Genomic DNA, 26,278 nt, shown 5'->3' with positions numbered 1-26,278 from the left:
TGCTATTGTTTCGAGCCTTTATCTGCTGCTTTCCAGTTCCAAGAACACTGTGCAGATATACCATCTACAGCTGCCTTTGCAGACAGATAAAAGGAAAGAGCTATTTTAAGTGAACATGAAATATGCATCATATCAGCATTGAGGTTTAGGTTAGGACAGAAAAGCAGCTAGCTTATCATATGTAATCTAGTCATAAAGATTAATAGACTAACGTAGGCGTTTAAAAATAAAGTAAATAAGAGAGTGTGTGTGTTTGAGAGAGAGAGATTTTATTCATACCAATCCGCATGTGGCTTGGCTTAAGAAGAAATCATAGCTTGACAAGAGAAGAGGAAATCAATGGACTCTACCTATCATTTGAAATACCTGAACTGCGATGGTGCAATTAGCCCTAAAGCCATCAAAAGGACATTCAAGAGAAGTCAAATTGAGGTTGCTCAAAACCTTCAACTGAAACTAAATGCTGTCAAGCAAAGTTGATTACAGTGGATCAGAGGACAAAGAACAACTTGGTCAACATAACAGTAAAGGGCCATATTCTATATACGGCGTCCTGATTGTAGGTGGCAGTAGGCTGTCTAACCAACCAATCGGGATGCATGTTTAAAAACAAAAAACAGCTTGAGGCAGGCTGCCTCCACTGTAGGCATCTATTGCGGGTGCAGGGAGGCACCTAGGTATGCTTAAACTCGCCCAAGGCTGGGCATGGGCATGAGGCCAGAAGTGGCCTTAGGTGAGCTTAAGTGGCCCTAGGCGTCTCCCTAGGGCTGCGAAAGGTGCCTGAAATGTAAGCCAGCAAAATGCTGGCCTACATTTCAAATAGACTTGGCCGCTGAACTGATCATGGCAAGGAAATCTCCTTTCTGGGATCAGCTGAGCGGCTGTGGCAGGGAACTCCCGAACCCCACCACATGTTGGCCAGCAGGAGGGATGCCCACTCTCCCCTGGCACTACCCATTCTCTCCCCCCCACACACACACTGTCCGCAGCAGGAGGGATGTGCAATCCCTCATGCCGCAAACCCCTAAATAATCCCCAGCAGGAGGGAGCTTAATTGTTCGTTGAATGAAAAAAAATATTTTCTTCTATTTGTTTTCAAAGTATTACCATGTAACTTCATTGAGTGCCCCCTAGTCTTTGTACAATTGAGTTACATTTACCAGTTCCACTTCACTCAGGATTTTGTAGACCTCTATCATATCCCCTCTTAGTTGCCTCTTTTGCCAGCTGAAGAGCCCTAACACACTTAAGTCTTTCTTCATAGGTCAGGAGTTCTATCCTCTTAATCATTTTGGTTGCCCTTCTTTGAACCTTTGCTAATTCAGGTTTCATGGCCTGGAAGAGCTGTACCTTATACACATAATACAAATGTAATATCTCTTCTGAAATGTTGACAATATCGTTCAGAAAAAAAAAAAAAAAAAATTGTCATCTCTTGAAAGTGAATGTTCTGTTGTGACACTGAGAGATATAAAAATGTTTCACTGGTACAATCCTTTATGCTGATTTTAACATTTGTAATAAAAAAAAGCCAGGCAGACAGAAGAGCACCTCGCCTTGAAATATAAGCAGACAAGCAGAAAGGCAAGGGAGGCGTCTTTTCAACCAATGTCAAGTCTTTATTTGAATCAATTTTTAAAATGGAACGTTTCATGGCCATACAGCAAGGGCATTACAGAAAGTTTATGGATGTTTGGGAGCCATTGGCTAAATTTTGTAAGGAATAATAATTGATTTTATTTTATAGACTTGTAAACATACACATTCAGGGTTGGTGGGGGGGGGGGAGGGAGCTGCATTGGAACTTGATTCAGGGTATATATATATATATATAGTTTCTTGTGGGTTTTATTTTATTTGAGTATTGGGTGGGAGGGTGGGGAAAAATTAAATTGTATATTAATGTCTGAAAGTTTATTATGCTTATCTTGTGATATTTTATGTATATGAATTACTTGTTGCACAATTGCAGTTTGAAAATCTAATAAAGATATTAAAAAAAAAGAATCAAGTACTCCCAACAAGGATCCCAGTTTCGGTGTTTAGAAGACGCCTTCCTCAGGGGACACTATTGGACATATACAATACATAAAAACATTTAAAATCATGTCAAAATATAGAGAAACATACACATAGACCACATTTTTAATAAACAAAACAATTGACACACACACATATATATATATATATATAAATCTATTGATACATTGAAATAATGATGTCATGGAAAAATAAAAAGTCAAAAAGAACAATCAGAAACATGGGATGACAGTTGACTGGCATAGTAGAAAATATCTTTGAGCTGACTTACCTCTTAGAATATAGTTCTGGTAGTTCTGATCGGCCTCAGCTCCCACTTTAATCAGGCAAGTCAAGCCCTCTGCGACAACAAACTCGTGGACCAAATCCTTGTCATCCTGCCAGCCAGAGAAAGGGAGTTTCAAAAAACAGAGAGAAAAGTAATTCTCAAAGTCAAGGAAATCAGATATATTACAGCATAAATCAAATGCTACAGTAGCAGCGAAAATCAACAGCACCAAAAAGGATGATCTGTAAAGTGACAATGCCCCCCATGAGTTTCTGTCTGCTGCCCGAAACGAGCTACGTCAACCTGCAATGGAGCAAAGGAGTAGTCTAGTGCAGTGTTCTTCAACCTTCTGACATCTATGGACAGGCGGAAATAAAAGAATTATTTTGCGGACCAGCGGTTGAAGAACCCTGGGCTAAGTTGTGGTCCAGATCCTGCATATCTCCGCCCCATAATAGTACTAATTGCAACACCATGTTTTCCAATTCATTTTTCATACATACACACAATATAATCTTATGAACAACACATAATGGTTAACTGCAAAATTAAACTACACAAAGCACTCTGTACGTCTGCTTCTCAACATTCATTCCTACCAGAACACAGATAACCCCTATGCAAATACGGGCCCACAGTCTGAAAGTACTAATATATACAAACAATACCTTAAGATTCAAGACTCTTTATGCAGTACAACCCCAGAGAAATAGAAACAAATTCATTTCTTCCTGAACAGTGCAAAATATAGACAGCAGGTGTAAATTCTCAAAACTGACACAATTCAATCACTAAATTTAAAACTAAAATTGTTCTCCCTTCATTTGTTGTCTCCCTCCCTCCATGCTGTGCCTTAACTTCTGGCCTGCTCCTGCCTGGCCGTTTTATGCCACCCCCGGTGTTATCTTCAGGCCGGCTCCCTCTTCCTCACTGACGCAGTGCACAAAGCAGCGGGCACTGACTCCTCGCATGTCCTGCGCCTCATCAGAGAGAAGGCTGCCCGATAATGCCACATCGATCGCACCACGGACCGGCGGCTGAAGAACACCGTCTCGGGCCCGATGCACGTGCCGGCCCTGTGGACCGGTAGGAAATTTCTGCGGACCAGCACAGGTCCATGGACCGGCAGTTGAAGAACACCGGTCTAGTGATTAGAGAAATGGGATGGAAAACAAGGGAAAATAGGCTCAAATCCAATGCCACACATCGTAATCTTGAGCAAGTTACTTAGGCCCTCTTTTACTAAGCCACGGTAGAGGTTTCTACCATGGCCCAGGGCGCTAAATGCTCCGATGCTCATAAAAACTCTTTGAGCATCGGAGCAGTGTCAGAGCATTTAGCGCTCCAGGCCACGATAGAAACCTCTACCATGGCTTACTGAAAAGGTGTGGGGGGATAGGGGGCAATTCGATAACTCAGTGCCTCCAGTAAGACATGCCAATGCCATGTGCTGAGCTGCCAATTTTCTAATGGCATTTGTGCACCGAGAAACCATTACAGAACACTAGATAAACCCAAATTGGTGCAGCTATATTTAGGACGTGACTAGTTCTACCAGGTGAATGGCAGGCATAAAAGGGCCATGCAACGTGCGGGACCTAAATTTAGGCACAGGGATGATTCGTGCTAAGTGAGAAGTCTATAATCGGCAATTACACATGTAATTGCTGTTATAGAACGCTAGCATAAATACTCCAATATGTGCCAAACTTTAGGCACAAACACTTGCCAGCTCAATGAGTAACTTTTGGAATATAATTGTTATATATATATATATAAGTTGAATGCATAAGTTGGAGACACCCCCATGCCCCTCCCATGTTTCACTGAATTGTACACTCCTCTTGCAGTGATATGCTAAGGTACTCCCATGCTACCTCTCATAGAATAATGCGTAGTGCACTTAAGACACGTAATTGCCAGTTTTCTCAACATTTACAAAGCAAGCAAACCGATTGTGTATCAATTGGTTTGCGTGCCCTTTGCGACCCGATTTCCCTCTGACCCAATTCACTAACCTGTGTCCCGAACATCTTTCGATCCGCACATGCAAATGAGGGGGAACGGCACTCAAATGATGGCAGGCAGCTATTCACAAACCAAAACCCTGCAACACCGACTGGGCTGGCCGATCAGAAACAAGCGACTGCTGAAGACCAGTCGCTCAGGTCCTTTCCGACTGCCCTGCCTTCTGCTAATCAATTATTGGCTTGCATTGGTCTTAAATGACAGTAATTGGCAAGTACACATGTAACTGCCTTTACGATTCTACAAATTGTGCGCGTAAAATTCATTGCTCGCAACTGCAAGGAGGAGTGGATCTGGGAAGGGAATGAGTGGGTCAGGAGCATAACTAGAACTTACATGCATGGATTCTAGAATGCTAGCAGTCATGTGCCTACCAACGGTTTGGAGTCAGCTTTAAGTACTCATGTCTCAAGTTAGGTGCATAACTATAACGGCAATTTCACACATAGTAACCAATACAGAACTTGTGCCTAGCCCGACTCATCCTGGGGCCTATCTTTAGGCAACATTTTGAGAATTACCTCAACAGTGCTGCTGAAAATTCCTTCATACAACCCAGGAACTATCCGGGTAGCTCTAGGGCCAAACGAGGGTGGGGAATGAACCAAGCTGTATGGATAATTCTACCGACAGTGCACAATATTCAGCTGCTATCAATAGAAGTATGCCAATAAATTTAGGATAAATAATGTGAAGAAGTCAATGATTCAAATGACTCGACACGTACATGTTTTGGCCACCAGGCCTGCCTCAGGAGTCTTGAGAATCACAGAACAAAAATGAACTCACTGCCAATTAATGTGAGACGCCCCGATCTTGGTCCGCTTGAGTTGTTCAACGCGCTAATTTCATTTGAATATTGCTAGCGTCCATGTATCTTTGGCAGTGAGTTCATTTTTGTTCTGTGATTCTCAAGACTCCTCAGGCAGGCCTAGTGGCCGAAACATGTACGTGTCTCTCCCTTTCTTTTCCCAACTACCCTCCTATTCAGTATCTCTACCCCCTCCCTTCACACCATCCCTTGGATCCAACTTCTCTCCATTTCTTTTCCTTCCTTCCATCCCATTGTCCACCATCTCTCTCCCTCTCCTCTATTTTCAGACCCATTATTTCTTTCCCTTCCCTCCCCTCAGTCCAGCATATGCCCCCTCTTTGGACCCACTTCCTCCCTCTGTGTACTTCTAATAGCTACACCAGGATGCCCCTGAAGACTGGCATGTTTCCCCCTTCTCTCCACCATCATCCGGCTTCCCCCTGGCTTCCCGGTCCCACTTTCAAATCTAATTATGGCCTGCAGAGGATCACCGGTGCTGTAACGATTCAAGCTGCCGTCGGCCTCTGCTGCATGTTCCTTCTGCTGCAGTACCGCCCCTCCTCTGACATCACATCCTGTTTTGGTCTGGGACAGACCATAGTAGAGGTAACATGCAGAGGAGGCCGATGGCAGCCTAATAGAATTACTATATCACCGGCGATCCTCTGCAGGCCATAATTAGTTTATAAGGTGAGACCTGGAGGCCAGGGGAGACCCAGACGACGATGGAACGAGGGGAAAACATGCCGACCTTTAGGGAGCCCCCCTAGAGCCGAGAGTACCCACATTGCTGGCACCTATGCAGCACTTCCGTACCGACCGACCGACCCCCCACTACCGTGAGCTCTGACATCAGGCGTCCTAAAGCAGGAGCAGCAGCATCAGTGGACAGCCAGTAAGAAGCAGAGCTTAGGACAGGCTTTTCGCTGCCAGAGTGCTGCCACTCCTGCTTTAAGAAGCCTGAAGTCATGCAGGGAGGAGGGTTGGTCACTTAATCAGAGAGTCCACTTTTTTAAGAAAATGAATCGATTTGAATCAATTCACCAAAGTGAATCGGTGAATTGATTTGAATCGGTGAATCAGGCAGCACTAGCGGGTACTGGGAGACTTTGAGCATGCAGAGATGTTCAAGCTTCTGCACTGGTTCAACATACAGTATAGTGGATCGCCAGCCAGGGGGTGGTTGGGCCCGTCCATGGTTAGTGGATTGGCGGCGGCAGTACTCGGGAGTGAATGGTGGTCAGCGGCTCCAAGTGTGGGCCAGCGAACAGAGGGGGGTTGAGATTGGCAGCTCGATGCATGAAGAGTGGATCGTCAGCAGCAGCTTCTGAGACTGAATGAAAATCAGTGACTTCGGGGGGGGGGGGGGGGGGGGGTGGTCGTGCCCGTGCATGGTCAGCGGATCAGTGGCAGCACACAGGAGTATATGGAGGCTTGTGCATGGAGGCATGTATTTTGAATATCAACTTCATTGAGGGGGTGGGGGCTGCAGATAGCAGCTCGGGAGGAGGGGTGAAGAATTGGCCTGAATGCAAGAGGGTGATGTAGGAGTTCAGCGGAAAGCAGATATGTATGGGAAAGTTGTGTAGCCAGTTTGTTTTAGTTTGCTACTGCTGGTACTTCAGGAAAACAGCATCAGCAGTTGGGATGTTAGGGGACAGACGCTGGTGGAAGAGGGCTGGGGGAGAGATAGGGTAGACACTGGTGGGAATGGAGTGGGAGGAGAAAGAGGGGGTCAGAAGCTGGTGGAAATTGTTTGAGGTAGGGGGAGAAAGAGGCCAGATGTTAGAGGGTAGGGTAAAGAGAGGAGAGAAATGATGGAACAGGGAAGTTAAAGGGCATATGCTGGATGGAAGGGGAGGGGGGCAGACGTTGTATGGAAGGTGAAATTACAAAGAGGATGGAAATATTGATGGAAGGTGAGGGAGAGGAGATTCTAGATGGAAAGGGGAGGGAGAATAAGCTGTACAGAAGGAGGGAGACAGAAGCATGGGTGGAAAAGGGGAGAGACAGGAGGGAGATGATGGAAGGGGAAAATGAAAAGAAAGAAAGGGGCAGATTGTATGGAAGGGGGAAGGGACACAGGAGGGAGATACTGATGGAAGGGGAGAGAAAGTGTGGAAATGCTGTATAGAAGGGGGCAGATGCTGAATGGAAGAGTGCCGGTAGTCAGCTGGTGGCTTGAATAAAAACCGAGACCCCCATTTTTGGGCCCAAAAATCTCTGTTTATATTCGTATACAGTATACAGTACTGTTTTACCCACAGAATATTTGTTTTCCGGGTTAATTTTCAAACCATTTAACAGCATCCATACTGAGATGGAATCAAACACCTTTGGCATCCGTGATATAGTCTCTTGGAAACTCCTCTCCACAGGAAATATTAAATATGCATCAACAGCACAAGAAAATTATATTATTTCAAAGCACGAGGTGCAGTTCACTTAAGTATACTTTGAAAGCATTGGAGAAAGGGGTGAGCTTTGTGGGACTACACAAGTCATCTTTCATGACACCACAGGGGTTTTATTCCATACTATCTGCAATGTATGGTGCTTCAGAAATCCAAAGAACCACTGAAAAACTATACCTGAGATTTCGATTTGAGATAATCTAACAAAATGTCATGATTGACCAAATCAAAGGCAGCTGACAGATCTAGTTGCATAACCAAAGTTGGTATACCTTTAAGTTTCAAGTTTATTTCGTATTTGATTAAATCGCTTTTTTCAAAGATTACAAAACAATGAACAAAAAATTTTTTTTTTTAAGCAGGGAGATATACAATATAGGGATAGACAGGGAAATCGGGGAAGAACTACAATTTGAAGTTGTTTCTTAAATTTGCCATCAAAGCCAGTTATACATCATTACACACTGTGGATATATTTTCTAACCACCCCCTCATCAAGGAATGGAGAGCTTGAAAAATGTACACACAAAGGGCTTGATTCTGCAAACACACGTCCCGATGGTAGGCAGCGGTGGGCATCCTACTGCTGTCTGACAGCCAATCAAGATGCATATTGTTTTTATTAAAGGGGAAGGACGCCTACATTGTAGGCATATGTCGCGTACCTAAAGAGATGAGTAGAGATGCTTACAGAAGCCCAAGGTGTGGTGTGGGCATGATTTCCCCCGTAAGTGGCCTTGGCCATCAGTAGGTGTCCCTGTGTGTCTTCATAGGTGTGAGACAGATGCTTTAAATCTAGGCCTCTAAAATGCTGGCCTACATTTAAGGTGTCTGTGAGAAAATTAGATGTGATTCTCCATAGGATACCGATGCATGATTGACACGTGAAGAGCCGGCAGCCGAAATCGGTGGCCTATGGAGAATTAGGTCCCAAGTGGATAGCAGTGTAGGGCCCTGAAGATGAGCATCCATCACCCCATCAACACCTTCAGGACCCAAAAACTAGACAGTGTTCTGTAATCCCAGAATCTGCCTTAGCCAGCAGAGGGTTTGCTGAGGAATGCCTTTAAAAAAACAGTGCTCAAACAGGGACTTGAGTAGTTATAAACTGACTTTGCATGCCGGTTTGGGTTTTCCCATTTACACCAGGATTGAAGGGCAACAGGTTATCATTAAAAAAACGGACCTGCTCACCTTAATTGCTAGTATGACTGGGAAACCCAAACAGACATGCAAACTGTGAGGTTGGTCTTTGTGAGATTTTATGAATAATGTCTGGTTTACAAGTTTATATGGTTACAAAAAATGATAAATAAACTATTCTATAAACTTCATGTTGATTGAGAACATGACATTTATTCTTCTTCCTTTTCCCAATCATCCATAAGCTCAGAGCCAGATTCAGCATTTATCTTCGCTTTTCCAGTACTGACCAGTCAACATCCATTCTCTCTTTTTTTTTTCTAGCTATGAAAAGATCACTCTTTTTCTGCCTCTCACCTCCAGAAGAACTTTTGTACCTGCAGATGTCACACGGCATTGATTTTCCATGTTCCCTCTCAAAATGATTTGAGGGTGCACAGGCACAAAAAGTAGCTATGGATTTTAAACCTAGCCAGGCAACTCAAAATTACCTCCTCCCCTATTTAAAAAAAATAAATAGAAAATGAAAATTTATGAAGCCTTAAGGTCTGAGCACAATCAAAATAAAGGTAACAATTTCATGGCAAGACAATTTCCATGCTTCATATCTTAGGGGAATCTGATAATACATCTAATTAATTCTGGTTTATTCATTATCAAGATTAATATGGTAATGGATAAAGCACATGAGAGAGCAATGGAATTTGGACATTTGACATAGACTCATTCCTTTAAACTTTGATAAAGATCTTCCGTTCTGAGCCAGAACAGAAGTTTATATATCAAATAGAGTATTAAAGTGGAAGTGGCATGGTAATAATGCCTTCCAGTAGGCCCAGAAGGTTCCAGAATACAACATATGGTACCCTATTTTTAAACAATAATCTGAAATGCTTTTTTAACCAGTGAAGGAAAATGATTACTGTTTTCTGTAGAATCAGTTCACATCTAGTACACAGATGTCTGTGTGGTCCTTGAAAATGCTCATAGCCACCGTAAGGGTTTGTTCACTTCTTTCAATGTGGATTGACTTTGCTTTTTTATATATACTTCCTTTTCCTAAATCTGTCTTTTGAAGGGAAGTCATTGTTAACAAATACAGTAAACCATTTTGGTCACTAGAAGGATTAGCTGAGATTTCTTCTCTTGAACGAATCATGCTCTCCAGCTGTCTCTGTCCCTTCAGCTATTCCCATAGGGAAGCAAGTTCACTGTTTGGGATAAATTAGCCTTCTCTAAACAGAGATATTTTGGTTTTCTGATTTATCACATTGGTTAATGAGACACTAAAACTGTGGATGTTATAGAAAACTGTGAATTGTTACAGAAAATAGTTATGGCTTCAGCATTTTTGTCTGGGCTGTAGGGGAACAAAACAAGAAGGAGCAATCTCCACGATGTCTGATAAAAGGCATCTCTTGAAGCTGCTTAGGAAAAGTAGAAAAAAATCCAGAATAAATTTTTTTAAATTCCATGGACATTTTTTCCTTGTCTTGCAGCATTCCCTCTATCATGTGCGGCTGTGCAACTTTTAACAGGAAACCACGCAGCCATTTAGCCCCACTGTACAGCCGGTGGAGTCTGGACCAGCACCTCTCCCTCTTCCATCTTATGCCACTGCTGCTGCTTTCCAAAAGCAGCAAACGCAGCAGCAGCAAACTGAAAGAAACTGGCCACGGGACCTTCCCATACTTACCCGTGGCTACCGGTCCGCCCTCTCCGATGTCACTTCTTCCAGAGCAAAGCCAGCAACCGCAGATATGTATGGGAAAGTTGTGTAGCCGGTTTGTTTTAGTTTGCTGCTGCTGGTACTTCAGGAAAACAGCATCAGCAGTTGGGATGTTAGGGGACAGACGCTGGTGGAAGAGGGCTGGGGGAGAGATAGGGTAGACACTGGTGGGAATGGAGTGAGAGGAGAAAGAGGGGGTCAGAAGCTGGTGGAAATTGTTTGAGGTAGGGGGAGAAAGAGGCCAGATGTTAGAGGGTGGGGTAAAGAGAGGAGAGAAATGATGGAACAAGGGAAGTGAAAGGGGAGATGCTGGATGGAAGGGGAGGGGGGAAGACGTTGTATGGAAGGTGAAAGATACAAAGAGGATGGAAATATTGATGGAAGGTGAGGGAGAGGAGATTCTAGATGGAAAGGGGAGAGAGAATAAGCTGTACAGAAGGAGGGAGACAGAAGCATGGGTGGAAAAGGGGAGAGACAGGAGGGAAATGATGGAAGGGGAAAATGAAAAGAAAGAAAGGGGCAGATTGTATGGAAGAGGGAAGGGACACAGGAGGGAGATACTGATGGAAGGGGAGAGAAAGTGTGGAAATGCCGTATAGAAGGGGGCAGATGCTGAATGGAAGAGTGGAGAGACAGAAAGGAGAGAGATAATGATGGAAGGAGAAAGAAAGGATAGAAGGGGTAGAGAAAGAAGGCAGAGTTAAACTGAGAATTAGGGGAAGTAAAATAGGAAAGCCAAGGTGAAGGAAAGAGATAGAAAGTTGTTGGTAGACCGTAAAAAAGAGGGAGCTTTAAGTCTAGCTAGTAAGAATGAGTTAAATCTGGACAAAGGAAATTAATTGAAGAAAGCCAAAGGAAAAAGGAGGAGAGAAAAATCCTTCAAAGAGACTTAAGATGGAGGAAAGCAGAAACCAGAGAAGTGAATGGCCAGAAAACAAAGGCAGAAAAAAGAATTGTATTTTTAATTCAGGATAAAGTAGTTTGGTACCTGTGTTTATAAAGGTTAATAAATATAAATAGAATTAAGATGTTATTTTTTCATTTAATTACTTTTAATATATTTTTGACCAACTGTCAGAGACTAAAACTTCCTTTCCCAGGACAGCTTACTGTCTTGTAGAGAATGACATGGTGGCTGTTACCCGCGGCTAGCCGCCAGTAGCCACAGGTAACTCGACTAAATGGTGGGGGGGGGGAAGTGCTCACCATGGAGCGGTGAATGGCTTTGTCTCCGCAGTTAAGGGAGGGAATGCGCACGGTCACCGATCACGCGCGGCCCCCTCCCTCCTTCCTACCTACCGGCCGCATCTATCTCCCTCCCTCCCACCCCCTTACATTCGTGGCGCATTTTACTTTAATGTGTAATTTTTTCAAGCCACGGGACCACTCTCTGAATGGCTGTGCGAATTCTTACAGCAATCTCACGAGTTTCCGCGGTCTCGCAGTTGCCATTGAAACAGTGGCTCTTTACAGGGCAGGAGTGTATGAAAAGCGCTTCTGCCCTGGTTCACCGCTGGACCACCAGATCTTACGGCAGGCTTGGCGGAGGCCTGCAAGACATCAGGAGGGGGGGGGCAGGGAATAGAGTCTGGCAGGGCAGCGCACTTGAATATAACTCCTCCTCCCGGTTTATATACGAGTCAATATTTTTTCCTCCTTTTTGGTGGAAAAGGTTGCCTCGGTTTAAATTTGGGTTGGTTTATATTCGACTATATACGGTAATCCTCCATTGCCCCAGATACAAAATATGTACCTGTATATATGTAACCCATTTTGAGTCTGGTTGTTTAACTACAAAAAGGCAGCATCCCAATCCCTTTCCTTTTCTCCCTTGCCAGTGCGAGCAACTACTCTGGCCTGCTGCTCACGCCGACCTGGCTCCCTCTGAAATCAATTCCTGGTCCTGGGGCAAGGAAGTGACATTACAGGGAAAGCCAATACCAGTGCGAGCAGCAGACTGGAGAAGCTGCTCACACTGGCGAAGATTTAAAGAGGTACAGGGGTGGGAAGGGAGGGCGTGAGTGTGGCTTGGGGGCGTGCAAGGAACGGGAGGGGGGTTCACAAGAAAGGCACGGTGGGGGGGGGGCACCGCCCTGGGTGCCTCACACTCCTGCTATGCCCAAAAGTACTCAACCTAATCCTTCAGACACAATGAGCTAGTCAGGTTTTCAGGATATCCACAATGAAGATGCACGAGAGAGATCTGCATGTACTATCTCCATTGTATTCAAATCAATTATCATGAATCTTCATTGTGCATATCCTGAAAATCTGATTGGCTAGCTGTGTCCCAAGGCCTGGGTTGAGAAACCCTGCACCTGGTATATATGCATGTGGAGCCAATATTCTAACCATGCACTATTCTGCAACATGGCACCTAAATGTGATAATGTGGTACAACAGGATACATACAGAATACACACAGCTGCATGCAAAAATTATAGAATGCTATAATTTGCCCATGTGATTTTTATTTCAGCTGTCTCGGAGCAAGCACATACACTAGGTCTATGGTTGGTGTGAGAGGTCATGCCTAAATTATATACATTTATTGGCGCTGCTACACTAGTTTTCTATGAAGGAGAACAGGCATTTCTTTCTTTCATTGAATAAGCTTCAAATAGAGTAAAGGAGATGGGACTTAATATACTGCCTTTTCTGTGTGGTTTACACAATAAAAGCAGTTTACATGGGGCAATGAAGTGTTAAGTGACTTGCCCAGAGCCACAAGGAGCTGCAGTGGGAATCAAACTCACAACCTCAGGCTGCCGAGGCAACTGCTCTAACCACTAGGCCTAAGTGCCTTCTTGGTGCCTATATATAGGCACTTCTTTATAGAACTGCTTTCTACATGTCAGAGCCAGTACCAGTGACTGCACTGTCCAGATATTCAGTACCCCTGCCTGTATGGACAGCAGCACTGAATGTGTGAGTTTTAAGTTATCCGTGAGATTTGTTGTTAAAATCAAAGGAACAGTAGAAGCGTACTCCTCTATAGCTAAAGGAAATGGATGTGCAAAAGTATATATCTGCTATCTTGAATGGATACCTTTACATGGGAATTTTTTCTTGCATTTGGCACTGAGATGAAGTGTCACATGAAGAAATGTCTGGAAACAGCACACATTTATTTCATGACTAAACAATATCAAGTGTAATACCACTTATTCAGAACAATACACATCAGTGTTGTTAGCCCTTAAAAATTATAGGCTTATTTTAGGCCTCAGAATCGGAGCCTACGCACAGCAGTTAAATCACAAGCTGAGATGATCCGCGTAGTTGTAACACTCCTGCTCCAATCATTGGCCAATAATTACTTTTTTTTTATAGTGTTTGTATAAAGCTTATTACTTACCGTAAACCCTTCACCAAGCAATTCTGAAGATAAACTATTTCTTCAAAAACACTCAAAAGTCTTCAGAAAAATACTTTGCATATGTTTCCAAGATTTGAAAAAATAGACCACAAAACTTGTCTTTAGACACTACATGTCATTAATGTCTGTCTGCTGACGCGGCCAGCGTTTCGCGGGAACTGGCCGTGTCGGCAGACAGACATTAATGACATGTAGTGACATGTAATGAAATAGTTTATCTTCAGAATTGCTTGGTGAAGGGTTTAAGTAATAAGCTTTATACAAACACTATAAAAAAAAAGTAATTATTGGCCAATGATTGGAGCAGGAGTGTTACAACTACGCGGATCATCTCAGCTTGTGATTTAACTGCTGTGCGTAGGCTCCGACTCTGAGGCCTAAAATAAGCCTATAATTTTTAAGGGCTAACAACACTGATGTGTATTGTTCTGAATAAGTGGTATTACACAGGATTTTTGTGATTGAGTTATATATACCGCTGGGTTGAGTGGTTTTAGGTTATAAACAATATCAAGCTCATTAACTGATTCACCCACTTACCTGAAATATTTGTTTCAGGGAGAAGAGGGCCCGCCTCAGCTCCCGACCATTGGAGTTGTACAGTTTTTCTGAAAACAGAAAAAAACAACAACACATCACCATTAAAATCTTGTCAATCCTTACACCAGCACAGTTACATACAGTTTTTGAATTTATGCAACTCCACAAAAATCAATATTTCCTTCCATAGTGGTTAAAGTGCTTCTCTGTTTCTCTGAAAAACAAACAATCCAAAATAAAAGTGGCTGCCTGCAACTGGACATTTAATAAATAAATTTGCCAAGATATATCTCCATATTTCAAAATTATTTGTAAAAAAAAAAAAAATAATACAGTATAGAATTCATCAACAATTAGTGGCTTCTAAATATGAAGCACTAGGGTTTTGCATGAATTCAGATCCTTCTACTGACTAACACACAGTTTAGGCACTCTGCTTGTGTTATGCTATGTGCTCTTGCAAAATATGGGACAGAGGTCTGACAATGGACAAAGGACTGAAATGTTCCACTCCTGAAGGGTGGCTGGGAGCTCTTTATCAGGACACACTGATATTTATTGGAAAAAAAATGATTTATGGCATACTTTCAAATCAGAAAATTGTTGTATGTTCTATAAGCTTATGGATGTTACTGGATATACCGTATATACTCGAATATAAGTCGAGACCCACTTTTTCCCTTCAAAAAGGAGGAAAATTGGTTGACTTGAATACAAGTCGGGTGGCTTAATATTCAAGTGTCCTGCCCTGTCAGGCTCTGCACCCAGCCCCCTTCCTTCCTCCCTTCCCCTGTCAGGCTCTGCGCCCAGCATCTTTCCATTCTTCCCTCCCCTGTCAGGTTCTGCATCCAGTACCCTTCCCTCTCTCCCCTGTCAGGCATTGCACCAGCCCCCTTCCCTTCCTTCCTTCCTCCCTCCCCTGTCAGGATTCCTCTCAGTATCGAGCAGCAGCGCCAAATTGCGCTCCTGCTCGTGTTGCTCAGCGGAACTTGCGGCAGCTGGTTAGCAGCAGGGCAGGAACTTGGGAAGTTCACTCCTGCCCGCTGCACCTCCACCATGGATCGCCAAGATGAGGTACCCTATGAGGCTAGGGCAGGGAGGGAGGCAGGGGTAGAGCCTGGCAATGGCGGGCTTAAAAAAAAAAATTCTGGGAGGGGACATTGACCCGAATATAAACCGGGTCCCCCATTTTTGGGCCAATTTTTTGGCCCCAAAATCCTGGTTTATATTTGAGTATATACGGTACCTACAAAGTAATATACTATATGACAGCAGATAAATTCCAACCAGCTTATCCTGCTCATTTACTCTCATCTACATTGCTAAAGATCTCCAGCATTTTTAAAAGACTTTCATCATCTTCTTTTCTTAGGAGCACTTTTACTATGCTTCTAAAACTGCCAGTTACCTCATTAACAAAGTGCTAGACTTTTTGACTGTTAGCTATCCAGTAATACCGATAATTTACATCCTCTCAAAAATGTATAAGAACCTTGAAATTCTGCCTGGCAAACCTATTATATCTGCACTAAAAAGTGGCCTTAGCATGCCCTTCCATTGTCTTTCCCTGCACGCTAAGGCCATTTTTACCGCAGCTATTAAAAAAAAAATATCCTTTTTGTTTTGGGTGTTTTGTTGTATTAATAGTGATACACTAATGTTGCTATTAGCATCTGGCAATTAAAATACAGTATTTAGTATGTGAGCACTTACCTACACCCATTTTGTAGATGGTATGGGCTCACACGCTAGCCAGTTAGCTCATGTTAATGGAACTATGTTGATTAGCACAAATACTCTCCGCCTATTAAGAACATAAGAACATAAGCAATGCCTCTGCTGGGTCAGACCTGAGGTCCATCATGCCCAGCAGTCCGCTCACGCGGCGGCCCAACAGGTCCAGGACCTGTGCAGTAATCCTCTATTTATACCCCTCTATCCCCTTTTCCAGCAGGAAATTGTCCAATCCTTTCTTAAACCCCTGTACTGTACTCTGCCCTATTACTCCCTCTGGAAGCGCATTCCAGGTGTCCACCACTCGTTGGGTAAAGAAGAACTTCCTAGCATTCGTTTTAAATCTGTCCCCTTTCAACTTTTCCAAGTGTCCTCTTGTTCTTCGAAAGTTTGAAGAATCTGTCCTTCTCTACTCTCTCTATGCCCTTCATGATCTTATAAGTCTCTATCATATCCCCTCTAAGTCTCCTCTTCTCCAGGGAAAAGAGACCCAGTTTCTCCAATCTCTCAGCGTATGAGAGGTTTTCCATCCCTTTTATCAAGCGTGTCGCTCTCCTCTGAACCCTCTCGAGTAACGCCATATCCTTCCTAAGGTACGGAGACCAATATTGGACGCAGTATTCCAGATGCGGGCGCACCATCGCCCGATACAATGGCAGGATAACTTCTTTTGTCCTTGTTGTAATACCCTTCTTGATTATGCCTAGCATTCTATTTGCTTTCTTAGCGGCTGTTGCGCACTGTGCCGTCGGCTTCATTGTCATGTCCACCATTACCCCCAAGTCCCTTTCTTGGTTGCTCTCATTCAATAATATCCCTCCCATCGTATAGTTGTACCTCGGGTTTCTGTTTCCAACATGCAATACTTTACATTTCTCAACGTTGAACTTCATCTGCCATCTCGTCGCCCATTCCTCTAGTTTGTTCAAGTATCTTTGCAATTCTTCGCAGTCCTCTTTAGTCCGAGCTCCTCTAAATAGTTTGGTGTCGTCCGCAAATTTTATTATCTCACACTTCGTCCCTGTTTCTAGATCATTTATGAATATATTAAATAGCAGCGGCCCGAGCACTGAGCCCTGCGGAACACCACTCGTGACCCCCATCCAGTCCGAGTAGTGGCCCTTCACCCCTACCCTCTGTTTCCTACCCGCCAACCAGTTTCTGATCCATCTATGTACGTCTCCGTCCACTCCATGGTTCTTCAGTTTCCGGAGTAGACGTTCGTGAGGCACCTTGTCAAAGGCTTTTTGGAAATCAAGGTATATGATGTCTATGGGGTCTCCTCTGTCCATCCGTTTGTTAATTCCTTCGAAGAAGTGCAATAAGTTCGTTAGGCACGATCTCCCCCTGCAGAAACCATGTTGGGTTGTTTTCAAAAGTTCGTTTCTTTCCAGATGTTCATCGATGTGTTCTTTAATCAGTGCTTCCGTCAGTTTCCCCGGAACCGAAGTCAAACTCACTGGTCTGTAGTTTCCCGGGTCACCTCTTGATCCCTTTTTAAAGATGGGCGTGACATTGGGTATCTTCCAATCCTCCGGGATCATGCCTGTTTTCAAGGATAGGTTGCAAATTTGCTGCAGTAGTTCCGCTATCTCCTCCTTTAATTCCTTCAGAACCCTGGGATGGATTCCGTCCGGACCCGGGGATTTGTCAGTTTTAAGTTTTTCTATCTGCCTGTGTACATCATCAAGGCTCACTTCCATGGATGTTAATTTTTCTGCTTGATTTCCATTGAATATTTGTTCAGGTTCCGGTATGTTGGTTGTGTCTTCGTTTGTAAATACAGACGAGAAGAACATGTTGAGTCTTTCTGCGACTTCTTTCTCCTCCTTCACCGCTCCCTTCCTGTCTCCTTCGTCCAGCGGTCCTACCTCCTCCCTAGCTGGCTGTTTCCCTTTAACATATCTGAAGAACGGTTTGAAATTTCGTGCCTCCCTGGCTAGCCTCTCTTCATACTCTCTTTTGGCTTTTCGAACCACACGGTGACATTCTTTTTGATACTTCCTGTGCTCCTTCTGGTTCCCTTCAGTTTTGTCCTTTTTCCATTCCCTGAATGAATTTTTCTTATTGCCTATCGCTTCCTTCACTATTTTAGTCATCCATACTGGGTCTTTTGTTCGACTCTTTTTGCACCCCTTTCTGAATCTGGGGATGTGCAGATTTTGTGCCTCGCTCACTGTGTCTTTGAAAAAAGACCAGGCATGTTCTACTGTTTGCCATTTTTTGGAAGTGTTCCTAAGTTTCTTCCTTACCATTTCCCTCATTGCTTCATAGTTTCCTTTCCTGAAGTTGAAAGATGTCGCTATGGTTCTCTTTCCGTTCGGTATGCCTACTTCAACCTTGAACTTGATCATATTATGATCACTGTTTCCCAACGGTCCCACTACTTCCACTTCCTTTGCAGGTCCCCTTAGTCCATTTAGGATTAAATCCAGAGTGGCATTTCCTCTCGTCGGTTCTCTAACAAGCTGCTCCATGAAGCAATCTTGTATAGCCTCCAGGAATTCTGTCTCCCTAGCGCATCTTGAGCTTCCAAGACTCCAGTCTATCCCAGGATAGTTGAAGTCTCCCATAACAACTGTGTAACCACTTTTGCATTCTCGCTTCATCTCGGCATCCATTTCTTTATCGCTATCTCCGGTTTGCCCGGGTGGACGATAGTATAGGCCCATCTTTATTTCATGCCCTTTCCTACCCGGTATTTTAACCCATAGCGATTCCAGTTTGTTGATCATCTCCGCTGTGTCCATTCTTGTCGATTGTATGCTTTCTTTTACGTATAGGGCTATTCCTCCTCCTTTCTGACCTGACCTATCCCGGCGATAGAGCTTGTACCCCGGCAGTGCTGTATCCCATTTGTTTTCCTCATTCCACCACGTTTCAGAGATTCCAATGATGTCTATGTCCTCTGCATTGGCCATGGCTTCTAGCTCCCCCATTTTGTTTCTTAAACTCCTTGCATTAGTATATATGCAGTTTAGATCCTGGCATTTTGTCGTCTTCATTTCTTTTCCCTGTGCTTCAGTCTTTGGTGTCTTCTCTTTTGCTACAATCTTTCTAACCTCCTCTTCTGGGTTAGTTGACTCCTGTAATTTGTCTCTTGTTTCTTCCCTGCCTTTTTTCCCCTTAGTATCTTCATGGGATACCTTCTTCCGAATCATCGACGCTAGGTCGACTGTCGGCTTTCCCCTTTCTCTTAGTTTAAAGCCTGTTCTATTCCTCTCTTGACGTTGTTTGCTAGAAGTCTTGTTCCCGCCACGCTCAGGTGCAGTCCATCTCTCCTGTAGAGCTTGCTCTTGCCCCAGAACGTTGTCCAGTTCCTCACGAAGTGGAACCCTTCTTCCTCACACCATCTCCTCATCCATGCATTTATTGATTGTAGTTCTTCCTGCCTTTTCACATCTGCCCTCGGTACCGGTAGGATCTCTGAGAATGCTATCTTCTGGGTCCTCATCTTCAGTTTCCTTCCTAGAATCTTGAACTGTTCTATCAGCGTGCCTCTTCTGTAGTCTCTCCTGCTGACATCATTCGTCCCGATGTGGATCATTACTGCGGTCTCTTCCGTCTCTGCTCCTTCCAAGACCTTCTCAATTTTGTCCACGATGTCCTTGGTTCTCGCTCCTGGGAGGCAGGTCACCAGTCAATCCTCTCTTCCTCCTGCTATGTGGCTGTCTACATGCCTCAATATCGAGTCTCCCACCAGGATCGCTGACTTTCCCTTCTTCAATTTTCTTATCGGTCTCAGGTCAATGTCCTCGGTGTGCTTAGCTCTCTCTTCTTCTGGGCATCGACTAGCCAATTCTTCCCCCTCGTGTGGTATTCTTCTGTGGGTGTCTTCTTTGAGGTCATCTGCTTCTTGCTCCCCCTTCCAAGTTGGTGTTGCATCATCTCTCATCTGGAGTTCGTTCTCTTCCACCCTCCTCCTGTATGCTTCCTCAATGAATTCCTCGAGTTCCCTGACTTCCTTCTCGATGTGTTTCTCACTCCTGAAGTCTTCAAATGCCCTGGTAGGGTCCTCCGTGGTGTAAAGTCCTTCTAGCTCCTGTATCTTGTCCTCAAGTCGCTTGACTGCCCCTCTCAAAAAATTATTTTTTGTACTCGAGTACAGTTACTGCATAACACCAGAGTGTGTCCTGCGTAACACCAGGCAAATTCTAAACTGGCAAATTCTATATAGTCCGCCTAAATTTACACACCCACATCAGTGCGCCTAGCCTAGCCGATGCTGGTGCTTAACTTAATTGGTTAATAGGCTTAATCGGTGATGTTAATGGGCACGTAACACCTCATAACTGTCAAAATGCTTGAGTACCTGATTGTAAAACCGCTTAGATAACCTTGATAGGCGGTATATAAAAATCCTAATAATTATATTATTATATTATTTATGAATTTTCACACTTAAACATCAAGTATTACACTTGTACAGAAAATAATAGTATACAAATTAAATTCCAATAAAATATAAATCTTTAACATTCATTAATTAGAGAGATCTTTAACATTCATTAATGAAAGAAATTAACTAACTATTTATGCTCAAGTCCTCAAAAGGGGTCCAAGATCGAATAAGCGAGTAAAAATATATATTAAAGAATGCTATTGGCTATAGAGCTGAGAGCAAGATTCCATATTTAAATCCAAATCTGTAGGGTTCAAAATTTTTCAACATCCAGAAGAGATAACGCCAAGAAAGTTGTCAACTGATTTGGTTAAAAAACAAACCAACCATATTTAACAGTGCGGTAACACACAATACACTGTCTAGAATAAAATGTAGCTCCCAAAGAAATCACCCCAGGTTTCAGAAAAAGAAATTCACGGTGACGTTTTTCCTCTCTCGTGGAAGGTCAGGAAATATCTGTATTTTATGGCCTAAAAATTCTTTCTGTCTATTTTTAAAGCTCATATTTGTCATTAATTGGACTTAATTGAAAGATAGGCACCTAACTCGAAAAATGTAATTCTATATAAAGGCACCTAACTTAGGCACTTGTATTTAGGCAAAGAAAGTTTGATGAGCTCTATTCTGCCTTACGTCCCATTACCATAACTTTGTTCTGTCAATCACGCAGAGCTGTACATTCCTCCTGTTAAATGTATGATGCTGGTGCGTTCTAGAACTATCATGTTCTCTTGTATAGGTCCTCAGGAATGGATTTGAATACCAATGTATATACAACAGCAGGGAAATTTGTGCGACTTTAAGAAATTACTGAAAAGACATTTGTTTTGCAGTATGAAATATCGTCACTGAGTTTTAGAGTGATGATGTATGTGCTGGTCGCTGAATTGCTGATGTAGATTTGTATTATGTATGTTGATGTCTTTAACTATTGTGAGTGTTTCATTGTGAGTCGCTCTGTAAAAAGCGGGTTATAAATGAATAAAAGCAAACAAAAAAAACCCTAAAGTTAGGACTACTAGCAATGCCTAACATCGCTGAAGTGGCACAAAGCGTGATTCTATATACTGTGCCTAACTTTTATAGAATCACGCTTAGGACCGTTGGCACTGATTTTATAGACTACCTATATAACATAGCAAAACATAACATAAATTGTTATTTATATATCACAAAAGCCTTTTGGTTCTATGCAGTTTATAAAAGTGATGAGCTGACCATTGTTAGTGAGCTACAATAGATAGAACATTGGCATCAACAAGCTAACAATAATTTCATATCAATATGCTACTTTGGAGGGATTACAAGAATTTTGAGAACAGATGGGTTTTTAATAGCTTTCTAAAATGCATATATGAAGTTGATATTCTAACCATTTGGCCCAGTTCAGGATCTCTGGAAGTGGCTTGGTATGATAAGAGTCAGTTAATGAATCTTTTCTAAGTACAGCCTTTGACTGAAGGGAAAGTAAAAAAAAATGATAGGGAATGTGTGGAGTGGCTTAGAGACGAGAACAAGAACTGAACAGTTAGGTGGTTAGGCAATAGGCCTGTAGGGCTTTGTAGAAGAGGCATCCAAACTTGAAAAGATCTCTTTCCTTGACAGGCAGCCAATGTAGTTTTTGGTAGAATGGAGTTAGGTGGTCCAAAATACATCCATCTGTTTCATCAGTTTATCTTTTATATTAATATGTTCTGTTGCCATTCAATTAAAGACACTGAAATGTACAACCTCCCCCTAAAACCCTGTTTCCTCTTGGCTTCCCAAAAATTTCAGGATCACCATACTCAATTCATACCTGAAAGCATTGACTCTTTAAGGATATGAAAGGAAACCCTGCAGATGCTGTCAATTGCTAACCAATATCCAACTTCCTTTTTCTGTTCAATTAACCAATCAACTGTCTGAATATTTTGAAAACTAAAGCACATATTATAAAGATCACTTTGTTGAGTCTCATCAATTATATCCTAATGAACTAAATGAAGGAAAGGACATCCTCTTAATCTCTGCAGACTCATCTGCAGCTTCTGACTAGTTGCCCATTCCATATTATCGTAGTGACTTTGTGATTTGGGGATTATAAATGTTGCCCTAGACTGTTTCAGTCCTTTTCAAAAGAAGACCTTTAATGTGAATTAAATGGGCTCTTTCTTCATGTGTTATTTGCTTACTCATGGGGTTTTCCAGGGCTCGGTTTTATCACCTATGTTCTTCAAGATTTTTATTGCACCTTTTGCAATCTTAGTTCAATCATTGAGTTTTATCCCTTTCTTTATGAAATGTCCAATATTGATGACTCTGAGTTCTTGGGATATGAGCATAGTAAAAGACATTATGTGAAAGCTTAAATACTATACTCAAAGAAACTGGATTACTGCCAAAAGATTGTAAATAAATTGATCAGAAATAGAAGCTCTTCTTCCCAAAACATAAGGAGCGTTTTGGACAAGGGAATTGTTTATTTGTGATCCATTCACCCCCATGAGGTCCTCAACTAAAACCCTGGGTGCTATCCTTGATAATGAATTACATTTTCATTTGCAATATCCAGTGTCATTAGGCAATGTCTTCATTCTTTAAGACTAATTCATTCAGTTTGTAGAATCCTGACCCCAAAGTCCCCCAATTTCCAAAGATTTTTCAAACTGTAAACTAGATTACTGTAACATCAACCAAGAAATTCGCTCAGTATCCATTTGTAATTTACAACTAACATAGAACATGACAGTGATATTAATTTTTTAGAGATAAGAGATTTGAGCAGGGCACTTCACTATGGAAAGAAGAGCATTGATTCTACATTACTTACAGGAGAGCACTTAAAAATTCTAATCAACACAGAATCTTATCTCCTGAGCACCCTACTTTTTTGTGTATTCATTCCATATAACCTCTAAGCTTATTGCATTCATTGCAGTATAAAAGACTGGTGGTAAAAAGGGTAAAGGGTTATTGATTTGATATATCACCTTTCTATGATACAACCAAAGTGGTTTCTATTTATTATAAGCAGTTACTTTCTCTGTCCCTAGTGGATTCACAATCTAAGTTTTTGAATCTGGATCAATGGAGAATTAAATGACTTTTCCAGTTCCCAGCCCACTGCTCTAAACATTAATCTTCTTCTCGACCACATTGTACCACTGTTATGTTGGATACAATTAGGCGTTCCACACCTAGGGCTACTACGTGTTTGTGGAATGACTTACCTACCAATCTATGATCAGAACCCTCATTCACAAAATTCCAAATCTGGCTTACAGGCTTATTATTACCCACAGGCTTCCATTGTGTAGATAAAGCATTCTTGGCACTATGGCAAAACATGCTGAACCTAGGTTGGCACAGGTCTGACTGCTGGAGAGCATTCTATTTAAAGATGTTGGGCTAAGTAGATACCAGACTGATTAGTTGCTTCAGAAGCAGCAATCTGACTGCTCATACATAATAGCGCTTTGCACTCTCCTTTAGGGAGGTGTAGCCTAATAGTGCAGTGGGTTGAGAACCTAGGGAAGTGGGTTCAGTTCCCACAGCAGTCCCTTGTGACCCTGGGCAAGTCATTTAAACAGGCTGTATATCAAATAAAGGTAAAAACTGAAACTAAACACAAATGTGGTAATTTCATAAAAGATTTTTAACGCGCAAAAGGGATTTTATGGAATTACCTCATGGGTTATCCATGTTAAGGAATCCGCAGTGCCCAAAAAAGCACATGCTTACACATGTCTGTCATGTAGGCGTGTTCAGAAGCAGTGTTTGGGTGCAGCACAGGCGAACTCACAATTTACATGCACTGTATATAAAATATGAGTACACATGCATAGGAGCCCTTTGACTAGGGTGTGCTAACTGATTTAGGGCTCCTTTTATGAAGCTGCTTTAGCGGTTTTGTCGCACGCACCTTTTTAGCACACGCTAACTCTCGCGCTAGCCGAAAAACTACCGCCTGCTCAAGTGGAGGCGGTAGCGGCTAGCGCGGCCGGCAAATTAGCGTGCGCTATTACGCATGTTAAACCGCTAACGTGGCTTTGTAAAAGGAGCCCTTAGTGTGTACTAATGATAAGCGGGGGGCTACATGCTACGGGCTTCTTAGCATTTAGCACGCGCTGATCGTTAGCGCACGCTAAATCGGTTAGCCCACCTTAGTAAAAGGAGCCTACTGTTTGTATATGGACGTCTGTGGCATCGGTCTAGGTGAAATCTTTCTCACTTTGCCCTTGTCCTTTAATAAAGACAAACAGGTGCCTCTGCACATTTATAAAATAGCCTCTAAATATGCACTTACTCGGCCTCCACAAGATATAGAATTACCCTCTAAGTTGGCATTGTCATCTTAAAGCAGGGACTTTGGATCATTTGTTATTCTATTGTCCTTATATATTAGAGTTTTGGAAAGCAATATGGAATCAAATTAATTTGTTATTAGAAAATCATGTGGCATTATCATATGATTGGTGAAACCAAAATACAAATACTTGAGGAAGTATCAAATAAATTCTATGAATACAAAATTACTTCCCATCAAATTTTATGACAAGCTTAGCCGTGCCTCAGAGACCGAGTCATCCAGCAAAATAGGGGTTATTGCTTGTCATCGGTCAGAGTCTCATTCATTGGCATCAGGCATATGCTTGCTGCATCTGATACTTTTTAATTATTTTAGTTCTTTTTATATATTTTTGTGTTTTTTTTATGTTTTCATTTTTTGAAAAATTGTCTTTAAGAAATAAATATCATAAACATTAATAAGATAGTGCCTATATTTAAGATGCACTTATCTGAGTGAAATGTCAGCACTGTTGTATCCCAACGGGGCCACCGTTTCACCCGATGTGGCTTCGTCAGGGGAAAGGTTGACAGTGCCTGAAACACAAAATTGCGTTGATTACACCAAACGATAACTTCAAATACTTTTAAATTCGTTATGATGTTATATTAATTACAAAATTTTTTTACAAAATTTAACATAGCAACTTACAGAACAGAAATTATCCTGGCTTCTCTGTCTATTTTTCTCTTTGAAAATGGCGGCGAACCTGAGGAACGCCGAGATTTTAAATATCCAATGTGGACCTACCAGGACTTACGTTAATCACGTAACAGACGTAAAAACGTAATGAACAAACATCTTTAAAGAGAAACATGTTATCAAACGAGATACAAAAAAGATACAAAAATTTTTTTTACGTCTATTACGTGATTAACGTAAGTCCTGGTAGGTCCACATTGGATATTTAGAATCTCGGCGTTCCTCAGGTTCGCCGCCATTTTCAAAGAGAAAAATAGACAGAGAAGCCAGGATAATTTCTGTTCTGTAAGTTGCTATGTTAAATTTTGTAAAAAAATTTTGTAATTAATATAACATCATAACGAATTTAAAAGTATTTGAAGTTATCGTTTGGTGTAATCAACGCAATTTTGTGTTTCAGGCACTGTCAACCTTTCCCCTGACGAAGCCACATCGGGTGAAACGGTGGCCCCGTTGGGATACAACAGTGCTGACATTTCACTCAGATAAGTGCATCTTAAATATAGGCACTATCTTATTAATGTTTATGATATTTATTTCTTAAAGACAATTTTTCAAAAAATGAAAACATAAAAAAAACACAAAAATATATAAAAAGAACTAAAATAATTAAAAAGTATCAGATGCAGCAAGCATATGCCTGATGCCAATGAATGAGACTCTGACCGATGACAAGCAATAACCCCTATTTTGCTGGATGACTCGGTCTCTGAGGCACGGCTAAGCTTGTCATAAAATTTGATGGGAAGTAA

The 26,278-nt window shown here is 42.2% G+C and overlaps 1 protein-coding gene across 5 annotated transcripts in view; it reads right to left on the bottom strand.

The window, feature by feature from the left end:
* The window catches only part of FHOD3 (formin homology 2 domain containing 3), a 967,501-nt gene that overhangs the window by 411,082 nt on the left and 530,141 nt on the right, over positions 1-26,278 (bottom strand). For all 5 annotated transcript variants that reach the window (XM_033930608.1, XM_033930609.1, XM_033930610.1 and 2 more), the window contains exons 4-5: positions 14,356-14,423; positions 2,312-2,417 (exon numbers count right to left, since the gene is read on the bottom strand). In XM_033930608.1, coding sequence (XP_033786499.1) covers positions 2,312-2,417; positions 14,356-14,423 — 174 coding nt within the window. The remainder of the gene's footprint in view (positions 1-2,311; positions 2,418-14,355; positions 14,424-26,278) is intronic.

The sequence above is a fragment of the Geotrypetes seraphini genome, chromosome 2, assembly GCF_902459505.1.
Source record: "Geotrypetes seraphini chromosome 2, aGeoSer1.1, whole genome shotgun sequence".
NCBI classification, from domain to species: Eukaryota; Metazoa; Chordata; class Amphibia; order Gymnophiona; family Dermophiidae; genus Geotrypetes; species Geotrypetes seraphini.
Note: the sequence above shows the minus strand (reverse complement) of the source record. Positions and strands in the feature narration are given on the sequence as shown.